Raw genomic sequence first — 14,168 nt, 5'->3', positions numbered from 1 at the left:
TGACTTTTGAACTGTGCACTGATAACAAACCGGATAGTCCCTCTCCTCTTTAGCCTGGAGGACGTGGTGTCCATGATTTCTAAAAAGAATTTCTACTTTTGATTCGTCAGACCTCAGGAAAATGTTCTACTTTGTCTCAGTGCATCGTAAAAGAGCTCTGGCCCAGAGAAGGTGACGGTGTTTCTGGATATTGTTTATATCTGGTTTTAACTTGCATTTGTAGATGCAGTAATGAACTGTTTTCACAGACGATGGTTTTCTGAAGTGCTCCTGAGCCCATACGGTGATTTCCACTACAGACACGTCTGCTTTTAATGCAGTGTCTCCTGAGAGCCTGAAGATCACAGGCATCCAATGTCAGTTTTCAGCCTTGTCTCTTGCATACAGAGATTTCCACAGATTCTCTGAATCTTTTAATGATATTATGGACCATAGATGATGTGATCCCCAAATTCTTTGCAATTTTACATTGAGGATGTTTTGTTATTCTTAAATTGTTGCACTGTTTGTCCACACAGTCTTTCACAGATAGTTGGTGAACCTCCCCATCTTTACTTCTGAGAGACTCCGCCTCTCTGGGATGCTCTTTTTATACCCAATCATGTTACTGACCTGTTGCCAATTCACCAAATTAGTTTTTTTTTTTTTAGCATAATACAACTTGTCCGGTATTTTGTTGCCCCATCCCAGCTTTTTTGAAATGTGTTGTTGGGACTAAATTCAAAATCAGCATATATTTTTCAAAAAACAACAAGATTTCTCAGTTTCAACATTAGATACAACCCCGATTCCAAAAAAGTTGGGACAAAGAACAAATTGTAAATAAAAACAGAATGCAATAATTTACAAATCTCAAAAACTGATATTGTATTCACAATAGAACATAGACAACATATCAAATGTCGAAAGTGAGACATTTTGAAATTTCATGCCAAATATTGGCTCATTTGAAATTTCATGACAGCAACACATCTCAAAAAAGTTGGGACAGGGGCAATAAGAGGCTGGAAAAGTTAAAGGTACAAAAAAGGAACAGCTGGAGGACCAAATTGCAACTCATTAGGTCAATTGGCAATAGGTCATTAACATGACTGGGTATAAAAAGAGCATCTTGGAGTGGCAGCGGCTCTCAGAAGTAAAGATGGGAAGAGGATCACCAATCCCCCTAATTCTGCACTGACAAATAGTGGAGCAATATCAGAAAGGAGTTCGACAGTGTAAAATTGCAAAGAGTTTGAACATATCATCATCTACAGTGCATAATATCATCAAAAGATTCAGAGAATCTGGAAGAATCTCTGTGCGTAAGGGTCAAGGCCGGAAAACCATACTGGGTGCCCGTGATCTTCGGGCCCTTAGACGGCACTGCATCACATACAGGCATGCTTCTGTATTGGAAATCACAAAATGGGCTCAGGAATATTTCCAGAGAACATTATCTGTGAACACAATTCACCGTGCTATCCGCCGTTGCCAGCTAAAACTCTATAGTTCAAAGAAGAAGCCGTATCTAAACATGATCCAGAAGCGCAGACGTCTTCTCTGGGCCAAGGCTCATTTAAAATGGACTGTGGCAAAGTGGAAAACTGTTCTGTGGTCAGACGAATCAAAATGTGAAGTTCTTTATGGGGACGCTGTGTCATTCGGACTAAAGAGGAGAAGGACGACCCAAGTTGTTATCAGCGCTCAGTTCAGAAGCCTGCATCTCTGATGGTATGGGGTTGCATTAGTGCATGTGGCATGGGCAGCTTACACATCTGGAAAGACACCATCAATGCTGAAAGGTATATCCAGGTTCTAGAGCAACATATGCTCCCATCCAGACGACGTCTCTTTCAGGGAAGACCTTGCATTTTCCAACATGACAACGCCAAACCACATACTGCATCAATTACAGCATCATGGCTGTGTAGAAGAAGGGTCCGGGTACTGAACTGGCCAGCCTGCAGTCCAGATCTTTCACCCATAGAAAACATTTGGCGCATCATAAAACGGAAGATACGACAAAAAAGACCTAAGACAGTTGAGCGACTAGAATCCTACGTTAGACAAGAATGGGTTAACATTCCTATCCCTAAACTTGAGCAACTTGTCTCCTCAGTCCCCAGACGTTTACAGACTGTTGTAAAGAGAAAAGGGGATGTCTCACAGTGGGAAACATGGCCTTGTCCCAACTTTTTTGAGATGTGTTGTTGTCATGAAATTTAAAATCACCTAATTTTTCTCTTTAAATTATACATTTTCTCAGTTTAAACATTTGATATGTCATCTATGTTCTATTCTGAATAAAATATGGAATTTTGAAACTTCCACATCATTGCATTCCGTTTTTATTTACAATTTGTACTTTGTCCCAACTTTTTTGTAATCGGGGTTGTATGTTGTCTCTGTACTATTTTCAATGAAATATAGGCTTTCCATGATTTGCAACTCATCACATTTCTGTTTTATACAGCATTGGTGTCCCATCCAGGGTGTATACTCCATACACACCCAGTGTTCCCAGGACAGTCTCTGGTTCCACTGACCAGGATAAATAGACCCTATAGTGTGTTTTGCAGTAGTGATCCACAGGATGGCGCTGTTGAGTTGAGATAAAAATGATGTTGCAGTCATGTGAAACCACAACATACAGGACATGAGGGTGTCAAATGTACAGGGTGGAAGAGGTAGAAATAGAAAAAGGGGTAGTGAGATAATGAAACAGTGATGCAAAGCGATGAGACGAGGGCAAATGTTGTGCAGGTAAGGTTTGCACTTTCACCCTGTTGGTCGAAAACATTTCTGTTTTGTGCTGACATGAGTTAATACCGTGTGTATATGCTATCATACCATCAGGCACACCTGACTTTGCATGTGGTAAAAAGCAGTTCTTCATGGCACGTTGCGTCTTCCAGATCATCTGTATTCTTATCGTCCATCTGTGGCTCTCACTCCTAACCACCAGTAACACAGAAGGTAAGTCAAGATCTTCACACTTGCATCATTTACTCCATCGAATCCTTTTTTTTAAATTGACGTCTTACTGAACGTCTGTGGTGGCACTCACTTGGCACATTACTTTACCAAGCTTTAAATGGATCAGAAGCATTGCAGTTAATGAAGTATGAAAATCCACAGCTTTACTTGTGGACACAAAATGGATCGCCTTCATGAGCAAATAAGAATTCGCTCACCTCTGTGTTGTTTTTCTACGAACGAGGTTTCCTACTGCTATGGTGGTTAATACCATACCATACCATGTTTCACTTTAAAGTGTTTTTCTGACCTTGAAATGTGTCAACTTGCTGTATATTTGTGTGAACATCCTGAAAAAACAAGTTGATCCTTTAAATGTACAATTTAGTTGGGTAAAAGTCACCCAAAGCCTTATTTTTATGAAGAACAGAGGTAGTCAGAGTGGCAGCTTTGCCAGAGACCTCCATACATTTCGTATACACATATATTTGACACAAAATGGTAGAAGATAAGATAAAATAAAATCAGATCAACTTGGTTCATCACATTGGGAATTTTTGCTGTAACTGTTTTATTATTTTGGTTGTTTTTGTTACCTTCTTTAGTAGGGTGCATCAGTTGCCCCCTAAAAATGAAAAGTTCCTCTGATCATGATGCATTTTTGTTTTGATGTTCCTTTTGGTAAGAAAACACACTGGGTGAAATATTTTGACAAAATTCAAAAGTTTAATGGTGGCACCAGCAGCTCAAAGTTATGGAAAAAGCTGCTATTTTATGACTTTTATGACAAAATTTCGATCACTTTTCATGAAACATTATGGCACCTTATAGAGTATACCAAATATCTTAGATACTGTAGACAGTATGTCTAGAATGTCTAAAAATATTTGGAGGTTTATTTTAGGGTGCCACTAGCATTATCTATCAGTGTTATAACCCTGGTTTTAAGCTTGCCGCCTATGCATATGCTCGCCCCTATTAAATGCAAATGTTCTTAACATGATCTCTGGGTCACAAGAAATCAATAAATGGAGTCCAACATTGTGATTCAAAGCTTACGCGAAAACATAAAATAAGCGTTTTTTGGCAAAAAATGAACCTCATGGTGCCACCATTAGACTTTTGAATATGGTCAAAACATTTTACAGGATGTCTTTATTGGTGAAAAGGAACACCCAAACAAAAATGCATCAGATTTTATGAAAGTGAGGGCAACTGATGCACCCTATTCTTTAGTCATGGACATAGTTTATATACGGTATATAAACTGTTTCCATGTTCACGACTAAATAACAGTAATGTATTGACCTATTATATATATTTAAGTCTTCTATGAATAATAGAATTGTGTAAACAATGATTTATTTCGAAAATGGATATAAAAATACTCAAAATACATTCTACTTGTTCCACCAGCTGGATGGCCTGATCTCATCCACCTGTTGTTGAATCCAACAGTTGAAACAATGCTGCTGTGGTGTTATATATGTAATATACAGCCTGTAATTTCTAGTAAAGAAATTTCCTGGTAAACTTTGTAAGCTGGAAGTAAAATGTGCCTTGCTAGCTGATAAGAGTGTGTTAAAATGCTACTTGAACTCGAACAGTATAGCTCATTTTCTCTCGTTTCTGTTTGAAACAAATGCCGTATAACTATACGTACAACTAAACAAAACACAATTTATCATGTGCCATTTTTAACACTTGTATTTATACTAATCTCAATTTCTCAGAAGTTTAAGCAATATCTTGTAAACAGGATGTGCCCCTTCAGCTCAAGATGGAGGAGGTGGGGGGCTCACTTTTATCCCATCGCCCACCTATAGTGATAAATGCACACCCACTAAAATATACTTCCCCAAAAAAGTGTCATTTTTGAGAAAATAGTAGAAAGTGAGTTTTTACTGGTTTTGTGTGGGGGGTGAGATGATCGTGATGATGAGGATGGTTCATTTTCATTGTGAGTCATCTTTCAGTTCCCGTCTGTCCAGAGACACAAAGAAAAAGTTTTAAAAGTTTCATTTTGTGGTCCTAAGGGAGAACCCTAACCTTGAATTGTTCTAAGGAGAATATGATAAAAGGGTTCCAAGCAAGTGACTTTTAGAAAATTAATGAGCCTTTTCTCTCAAGAGAACTTTTGAAGCAAACACTATTTGAATCTTTCACTTTGATTTTGATTTTTAGGACGTGAACCAACCTGCTTCGCATCCATCAGGGTGCCACGGAACTCCGTGTCGAAGGTTCATGTAATGGGCAAACTGAAGATCAACTGTACTATAAACAGGGGAACATACTGTTGGGAAAACATAACCACTGAATGGTGCAAAGTTGATTATGATTCTGAATGCAAACCTTTCAACTACTCCAATAACATCACAAAATTTTGGATGAAGGTTAATACGACTCAAAGCCAGTTGTTCCTGATATTCCATAACATATCCATGCAGGATGCTGGTCTGTACAGATGTAGGATACAATCACCTATGTCCATTGTCAGCCATTCTATCAATGTCACTGTGACAGGTAAACACACCATACTTATATATACAGTATACAGTATATATTTTATGTATGCGCTCAAAGAAGATATAAATACAGATAATTTAACAAACACCGCCAATCAAATGCTTTGGTAGACACTTTTGTTTGTTTGTTTGTTTGTTTGTTTTAATTACCCACTACTGGCAATAATAGATATAAATACTCTAACCAAGCTGAGATTTGTCTTACATTTGATATTAGACAGTGTTAGTATCAACACTGTTAACACAAATATATTTCATGTGCTATGTGCGAGTCGTTTTAGTTACTCTCTTTCTAGCCTTTCTCTGATAGATCTTGAACTTTTTGCCAGAAAATCAAACTCGCAAGCATTTCTCAATTCATATATACAGTACCAGTCAAACGTTTGGACACACCTTCTAATTCAATGGGGTTTTTTTTCAATATTTTTATTAATTAAAAGATATGTCTTAAAGTATTGATGGATGTCATTTCTCTTTACTTAGTTGAGCGGTTCTGTTAACACCGGTTAACACATGATGCTACCACCACCATGCTTTGCAGTGTGGATAGTGTTTTCTGGGTGATTACGAGCATTGGGTTTATGATAAATGTAGTCCAACGCCTGTTAATTGAAAAGTGTTCCTCATGAAGCTGGTTTGGCAAAACGTTGCCCAAATTGAACTGGAACATTCTGTTTTGTCCTCAAGTGCAATAATGTCTTGTTTCATCCTTAAGTGTAATACTCAAGTGCAATAATAACCCGTGCAATATTTCATCTATACTTCATGCCGCTTTGAACCTTACATATTAATGAAGAGGACGTCTGTATAGGTGAAGGTTTTTTTCTAAGTACATATCGTTTTATATCTTTACAATTTATTTTTAAGTTTATTTATTTTATTCACGGACATGGGAGCAGCAATTTTGTTGTGCAATTGTGCAATGACAAAGTTCTATTCTAATCTATATTCTGGTTAAGATAATGCCAATAGTGTGCAAAGCGCCATCAAGATAAATGCTGGATACTTTGAAGAATCTAAAATATCAAATGTTTTTTATTTACGACAAAATTCCATATATGTTCCAGATGTTATTTCATAGTTTTGATGTCTTCAGTATTGTAGACAATAGTCACAATACAGAAAAATAGCCTCAACGAGGTTGTAGCTCATACCACCCACTGTTGTTGTTGTGTGAGTTTGAAATCCAATCAATCCTGTAGGAGGAGTAGCGATTTTTGTGAAATTGCATATGACCCCTGTGTAGCTGTGTCCATGGTAGGTGGCGCCACCTGGTTAACAACTCTTGTTGGAATATGTCTTTAGAGTCTTCTGGGTGAGTTTCAGTGAAAACGTCCCAGCAGTTTACAAACAGTAGTGTTGAGTGTGACGAGTCACCCCAAATTTTCAAACATCCATAAAATGTTAAATATGACAGGTCGCACCACCGTCTTGACCACTTTTATACATACCAAACTGGGCAACATTACATATGAGTTTGATCAAAATCTGATCACTCCTGGAGGAGGAGGAGTGATTTTTGTGAAATTGCACGGGACCCCTCTGTAGCCTCATCCATGGTAGATGGCACCACGTGGTGAGCCATTCTTGTTGGAATATGTCTTTAGAGTCTTCTGGGTGGGTGAGTTTCAGTGAAAACGTCCCAGCAGTTTACAAAGAGTAGCGTTTAATATGACAAGTCACCCAAAAATTTCAGATGCCTATAAAATCATAAATATGACAGGTGGCACCACCATCTTGACAACTTTTATGCACACCGACCTGGGAAACATTGTACATTCCCGATTCCAAAAAAGTTGGGATGAAGTACAAATTGTAGATAAAAACGGAATGCAATGATGTGGAAGTTTCAAAATTCCATATTTTATTCAGAATAGAACATAGATGACATATCAAATGTTTAAACTGAGAAAATGTATAATTTAAAGAGAAAAATTAGGTGATTTTAAATTTCATGACAACAACACATCTCAAAAAAGTTGGGACAAGGCCATGTTTACCACTGTGAGACATCCCCTTTTCTCTTTACAACAGTCTGTAAACGTCTGGGGACTGAGGAGACAAGTTGCTCAAGTTTAGGGATAGGAATGTTAACCCATTCTTGTCTAATGTAGGATTCTAGTTGCTCAACTGTCTTAGGTCTTTTTTGTCGTATCTTCCGTTTTATGATGCATCAAATGTTTTCTATGGGTGAAAGATCTGGACTGCAGGCTGGCCAGTTCAGTACCCGGACCCTTCTTCTACGCAGCCATGATGCTGTAATTGATGCAGAATATGGTTTGGCACTGTCATGCTGGAAAATGCAAGGTCTTCCCTGAAAGAGACATCATCTGGATGGGAGCATATGTTGCTCTAGAACCTGGATATACCTTTCAGCATTGATGGTGTCTTTCCAGATGTGTAAGCTGCCCATGCCACATGCACTAATGCAACCCCATACCATCAGAGATGCAGGCTTCTGAACTGAGCGCTGATAACAACTCGGGTCGTCCTTCTCCTCTTTACTCCGAATGACACGGCGTCCCTGATTTCCATAAAGAACTTCACATTTTGATTTGTCTGACCACAGAACAGTTTTCCACTTTGCCACAGTCCATTTTAAATGAGCCTTGGCCCAGAGAAGACGTCTGCGCTTCTGGATCATGTTTAGATACGGCTTCTTCTTTGAACTATAGAGTTTTAGCTGGCAACGGCGGATGGCACGGTGAATTGTGTTCACAGATAATGTTCTCTGGAAATATTCCTGAGCCCATTTTGTGATTTCCAATACAGAAGCATGCCTGTATGTGATGCAGTGCCATTTAAGGGCCCGAAGATCACGGGCACCCAGTATGGTTTTCCGGCCTTGACCCTTACGCACAGAGATACTTCCAGATTCTCTGAATCTTTTGATAATATTATACACTGTAGATGATGATATGTTCAAACTCTTTGCAGTTTTACACTGTCGAACTCCTTTCTGATATTGCACCACTATTTGTCGGCGCAGAATTAGGGGGATTGGTGATCCTTTTCCCATCTTTACTTCTGAGAGCCGCTGCCACTCCAAGATGCTCTTTTTATACCCAGTCATGTTAATGACCTATTGCCAATTGACCTAATGAGTTGCAATTTGGTCCTCCAGCTGTTCCTTTTTTGTACCTTTAACTTTTCCAGCCTCTTATTGCCCCTGTCCCAACTTTTTTGAGATGTGTTGCTGTCATGAAATTTCAAATGAGCCAATATTTGGCATGAAATTTCAAAATGTCTCACTTTCGACATTTGATATGTTGTCTATGTTCTATTGTGAATACAATATCAGCTTTTGAGATTTGTAAATTATTGCATTCCGTTTTTATTTACAATTTGTACTTTGTCCCAACTTTTTTGGAATTGGGGTTGTGTGTGAGTTTGATTGAAATTTGATCAAACCTGTAGGAAGAGGTAGCGATTTTTGTAAATTGTGGCCAGGCGATGAACAGACGATGCATGATCGCATAAGCTCGTCCAGCCTGGCCCGTGGCCAGATGAGCTAAAAACCTATGAATGAATGAGTAGGCGTGTACAAACTTTTGACTGGTACTGTATGTATTTATTATGTGGAATTTCTCACTCTAGAGTAAAACCCATTTCTTAAGGCTGTGACTTTTGACTGGCAGTACAGATTGAGTCATCATATCATATACTTTCAGATTATGTTCCAGATTGTACCACTGACTACAGCATTGTAAGCCAAGAAAACAATACAACAAGTAAGGACTGTTGTTTTTTTTACACCTAATTTCATGAGCATAACATTGTGTCATATGTTTCTGACCGGTATGGTCATGTTTAACCTTTAAAATAAAGCCTTGAAGTTATTTATTTAGCATTAGGGGGTCACAAATGGCTAACTTCTGCTCATTACTAGCAACAGTAATGAAGTACTGCTGATGAAGTACCTTCATAAAATACTTTTCTTGCTTCAGACGGTTCCAGTCTGCTTGGTAAAAATTCAGAATGGCTGCAGTCCTACATCTACATCTACAGTGGGATTGGGGTACTGCTCTTCATAGTGATTGTCGTGTGTGTAAGTGTCATCCGGTGTCGAGGTATGTGCAGTTTTTCCTTTGTTCTCTGTATGCACAAAATAACATCCTGTTGTGCTCTGTACTGGACATGTACAAGAGGTTCAGAGATCTGCATTTCTGTTCAATTTTAGCAGGACAGAAAAAATCAATTAAAGAAAAAATACGCGAGAATCAGGTACAGTATGTATCTATCTTTCTTACCTAACTAGGTTACTGATTAACAATGAAAGGTTCTCATGATCCAATCCAATCTACAGTTCACAGCAACTCCAGTGGCTGATCTTGCTCCACCAATATTAATTCCCAGGGAGTCTCCACGTAGCAAAGCCCACGCCAATCCACCATGTCGACCACTACCACTCCCTACCACTCCCGCTATCTATGACACCCCTCCTGTCAGACTGACATCTCTAAGAGACCGATCATCGAGGGGAGAACATCCTATCAATCCGAGATCACCGAGACATTGCCACAACCGTGACACTGTGCAAGAGGAGAAAGAAGAAAATCCTTTGATATATGCCTCCCTAAATCATGAGGCTGTGCCACAGAGACCTGTTAAAGTTGCTCATGTACAGATTGAGGCATCGGAATATGCTGCCATTAAAGTCACATAACTCTAAGTCTACCGAGAACCGATTAGGGATAGATTTTGTGTTTATTTCTCTAACTGTTAAAGCCAGTCTTGGCTCAGAACTTTACTTAAAGGAGATACGCAGAACCTTTATTTTTAAATAAATTTCTGAGTGGATAGTATCTCCACCCTTGACTCTTGTATGCTGCATAAATGGGAATTAAAAATATATATTTTTGAGAGTTAAAATCGACCGCAAAGTTGGCATTTGAGCTGCCCTGCTGAGCCAGCCAGCCCTGAGTGCGTGACGTCACTGCGGTAATCGGTTTTAAGGCCGAGGCCTTTGACAGCTATAGACCAAAGTCATATAAATAAAAATTTATGGTGAAAGTAAGAAATGCCGTTACCGACTTGCTCAACTAAGACTGATTTGACTTCACTGATTGTGGGTCGACTCTCATTAAAACAGGATAGGCATTATAACTTATGCAACACACATGTACATGCATGCATTTCCACTGATAAAATGTAAAAGACTAATTAAATAATCAGATGAACTGAGACAATCACATTCTGAAGCAAATTAAATAATCTTATACCGGTAACTTAAACACACAAAATGCAGGTAAACAACGTGTTGTTTTTGTTGTTTTATATCCAAATGAAAATCGCAGCTTAACCGTCTGTGTTCTCGCTTCGTGAAGGCCGACCTTGTGGCTGATTGTTTTGAAACAATCTGATTTTCAGTTGTTCGTTCAGTTCTCCGTTCATTCACTTCTTCCACGTAAGGGAGAGATGGCAGCGATATCCAGTGAAGAAATCAGACGGCTGCTCCACTCGTTCTCCATTTTCTCCATATTGAGTACTCCACCATTACTGCTCGGCTCAGGCAATTACTAAAACCTGGGATGGGACGGAATGTCACCGATTTTAGTAACAACCACAGGGAGGTCACTGCCCGAGCGATATGTCTTGTCACGTTCTGTCCCAGATTTTACCAATAAACCTCGGCTCACACTCCGGGAGAACTGGTGCAATTGAACTTACTTTCCTTTTTAAAAAAATAAATTAAATAAATGCTTTTCTTTTCTTTAATTGTTGGTACTGCACCCTCTTTCAATACAGGCTTATAGCCAATGCTCCTCAATGGATCAGAGGTCTTGTACGAGTCTTCAGTAAAATGTGCAGAGCAGAGCAGAAACCACTTCATAGGCGCCCAACATGCCCGTGAACTTCTCACAAAATGCCTCCAAATCTTTGCAGTTTGAACATTCTTGGGCCATGAATACAACATAAATCCACCTTCTGTTGTGTTGCTGGCACATCTACTGTACATGGCATGGCGATGAATTAGCTCAAAATGGAGGATCGGAGTTGCAGTCAGCTCTGTGATTTAGTATAGCGGAAATGGTGATGAGACCGATAAACTTCCTGCTGTGACGTTACGGACATCAAGGTCATTCACTCAGACCGCTACCTATATGAATCACTTTAAACATAAAAATGACTATATTAGATTTATTGTGAATGCTTAAAACTATTTCTGTAACATTGTTGAGGTCTCAAGGCATTTATAAACAAAAGTGAGGTCATGGTTCTGCATATATGCTTTAAGTACTTTGCTGTAGGCCTATTGGTTGACTGCACAGGAACCATAGGCCTATTTGTTAACTAAATTCTGTTTATTTACAATATTCATACATTGCTTGTGACAATGTGCTTAATGTGGAATGAGATCAAGTTGTCAGTGATGACTAAGTTAAAACCAAGGTTCATTCCACCCGTGACTGTGATCCATACCAACTACAACCATGATCCAGGTCAAACAAGAATGTCAAGTCAATTTATTTGTATAGCGTTTTTAACAATGGACATTGTTGCAAAGCAGCTTTACAGGAAAATAAAGATTTTAAACATATAAACGAATAAATTTATGCCTAATGAGCAAGCCTGAGGTAATGTGGCAAGGAAAAACTCTGAGATGACATGAGGAAGAAACCTTGAGAGGAACCAGACTCAAAAAGGAACCCATCCTCATTTGGGTGATAAGATAGCGTGATTATAAATAACTTGCTCCTATAACTTGTGTCCTATATAGTCACAAAGTATAATTGTGTAACCAGGAAATTCATTATAGTTTTAACATGAAGTCCATTTTGTTGAAGTTATCAAATGCGGTCCATACTAACCAACCATACTAACCGAACCAAAACTAAGACCCATATCAACCAAAACCATGGAAAGACCAAGATTTATAACCAAGGCAACATCAAGGCCCATACCAACTGAGCACATGAAAAGACCCAAGTACATACAACTGAGCTCAAGGCAAGACCAAGGTCCATACCAACCGAGATCAAGGCAAGACCAAGGTCCATACCAACCGAGATCAAGACAAGACCAAGGTCCATACTTACCGAGATCAAGACAAGACCAAGGTTCATACCGACCAAGATCAAGACAAGACCAAGGCTCATACCAGCTGAGATCAAGACAAGACCAAGGCTCATACCAGCTGAGATCAAGACAAGACCAAAGTCCATGCCAACTGAGATCAAAACAAGACCAAAGTCCATACCAAATAAGACCAAGACAAGATGAAGGTCCATACCAACCAGTCTTATCTCATATTGGCTGAATATTGTCTTGGTCATGACAATAAGTCTTAAACATGAAGAATGAAATTATGTACATGTCTTGCCTTAGTTTTTAGTTGGTGTTATTCTTGGTCAGTACAGGCCTGGGTTTTGTCCTGGTCTCGGTTGGTAATGGTCTTGGTAGAATTGTATCTCCTCTCTCATTTATCATGCGATTTCAGTTCTGATCAATGTTTTGGGTAGATCTTCCCTTTGGGGAACAAAATTTAATCCATTTTCCTGTTGTAAACAATTTGTCATGGAGGTTGGTCCTCTCTCACATTGTGACATTTCAGTTCTGTTTGATGGTTTGGTCGTCATTGTTTTGATGGCAGGCCAGATGAACGACTCTGTCCTTGACGCTCTGGTTCTGTTGATTATCTTTTCCTTCCCCTCTCTCTAACTTAATTTTTCATTGTCAGAACTAATACCTCTGTCAGTGGTAACACAACTGTCTACTGTGCTTCTCAGGTGTGACAAACATTTTTAAGGACAATCTGGAAAGTTTTGGATATTCGCTGATGAATAGTAGCCTATAAGTATTCCTGGTTGGATTCAGACTTGCACAGTTAAGATATGGAAATCTGAATATGAATGAAAGAAGTCACAGAACATCATAACAGAAAGGACACACAGTAAAATACATGCACTTATGTAAATAAGTCATAGCACTATGACCATAGCATCTCGGGTAGTGTGAGTTTATGAAAGCTTGTGTGCTTTATTTTAGTCTTTGTTTGCTCCTCGTATCATGAAATCCCAGTGGGACTTTCCGTGTGTTTTTAACAAGCATGCCATTCAGAAATGCTGCAGTTCTGATGAATAAAATACCCCATAACACTTACATAAGCACCAGACAGTCCAGCACACAGAAGCAATTACTGTAGTGGTCTTGTGAGCCAGTGCTTGGCGACCTCAGATGGTGTGAAAATGAGTGTGAATGGTTGGTTGTCTCTATGTGTCAGCCCTGCGATGATCTGGCAACTTGTCCAGGGTGTACCCCACCTCTCGCCCATAGTCAGCTGGGATAGGCTCCAGCTTGCCTGCGACCCTGTACAGGATAAGCGGCTATAGATAATGGATGGATGGATGAGATAAGACCAAGATCAGGATACAGTGACCTCAAGAAAGATCTTGGTCTTGAGACTAGCATTGTAGAAATCATAAAAAACGGCCATGGATTTCCAAATAAATGATATTTGTGTGACGTGAATGAGCTTGGTGAGATTTATTTCCCACAGATTTCCCAACAAGGGGACAAAATAATTGGTAGTAAAGAAAACACACCCATTCCAAGCCTACTGCAGTTTTCAGATTTCCAAAATGTTCTCTGTTTGAAGTTCAACATATACTTATTAATGACCTAAACATGGTTTGATTAATGACTATATAGTTATAGGTTTATCTGTATAGTATTTCACTTGTA

At 39.1% G+C, this 14,168-nt stretch overlaps 1 protein-coding gene across 2 annotated transcripts; it reads left to right on the top strand.

Annotated features, from left to right (window-relative positions):
- The first annotated feature begins 2,649 nt into the window (after positions 1 to 2,649).
- LOC132866319 (B- and T-lymphocyte attenuator-like) lies at positions 2,650 to 13,955 on the top strand. Of its 2 annotated transcripts, none has more exons than XM_060899034.1 (7): positions 2,650 to 2,745; positions 2,839 to 2,958; positions 5,143 to 5,481; positions 9,155 to 9,214; positions 9,431 to 9,553; positions 9,667 to 9,707; positions 9,790 to 13,955. In XM_060899034.1, the coding sequence occupies exons 2-7, from the start codon at positions 2,877 to 2,879 to the stop codon at positions 10,147 to 10,149; spliced, it is 1,005 nt and encodes a 334-aa protein (XP_060755017.1). In that variant the 5' UTR covers positions 2,650 to 2,745; positions 2,839 to 2,876; the 3' UTR covers positions 10,150 to 13,955. The 2 variants fall into 2 exon arrangements, with proteins under 2 accessions (XP_060755017.1, XP_060755016.1); XM_060899033.1 differs by having other exon boundaries at positions 9,664 to 9,707.
- The last annotated feature ends 213 nt before the right edge of the window (positions 13,956 to 14,168 follow it).

The sequence above is a fragment of the Neoarius graeffei genome, chromosome 18 (assembly GCF_027579695.1).
Source record: "Neoarius graeffei isolate fNeoGra1 chromosome 18, fNeoGra1.pri, whole genome shotgun sequence".
Taxonomy (NCBI): Eukaryota; Metazoa; Chordata; class Actinopteri; order Siluriformes; family Ariidae; genus Neoarius; species Neoarius graeffei.
This window is presented reverse-complemented; position numbering and strand designations above follow the sequence as displayed.

Coding starts and splice junctions, on each gene's coding strand:
- LOC132866319 (XM_060899033.1), top strand. CDS start 2,877: ATGGCACGTTGCGTCTTCCAGATCATCTGTATTCTTATCGTCCATCTG. Junction 9,215..9,430: donor CCAAGAAAACAATACAACAA/GTAAGGACTGTT, acceptor TTCTTGCTTCAG/ACGGTTCCAGTCTGCTTGGT. Junction 9,708..9,789: donor AAAAAATACGCGAGAATCAG/GTACAGTATGTA, acceptor TCCAATCTACAG/TTCACAGCAACTCCAGTGGC.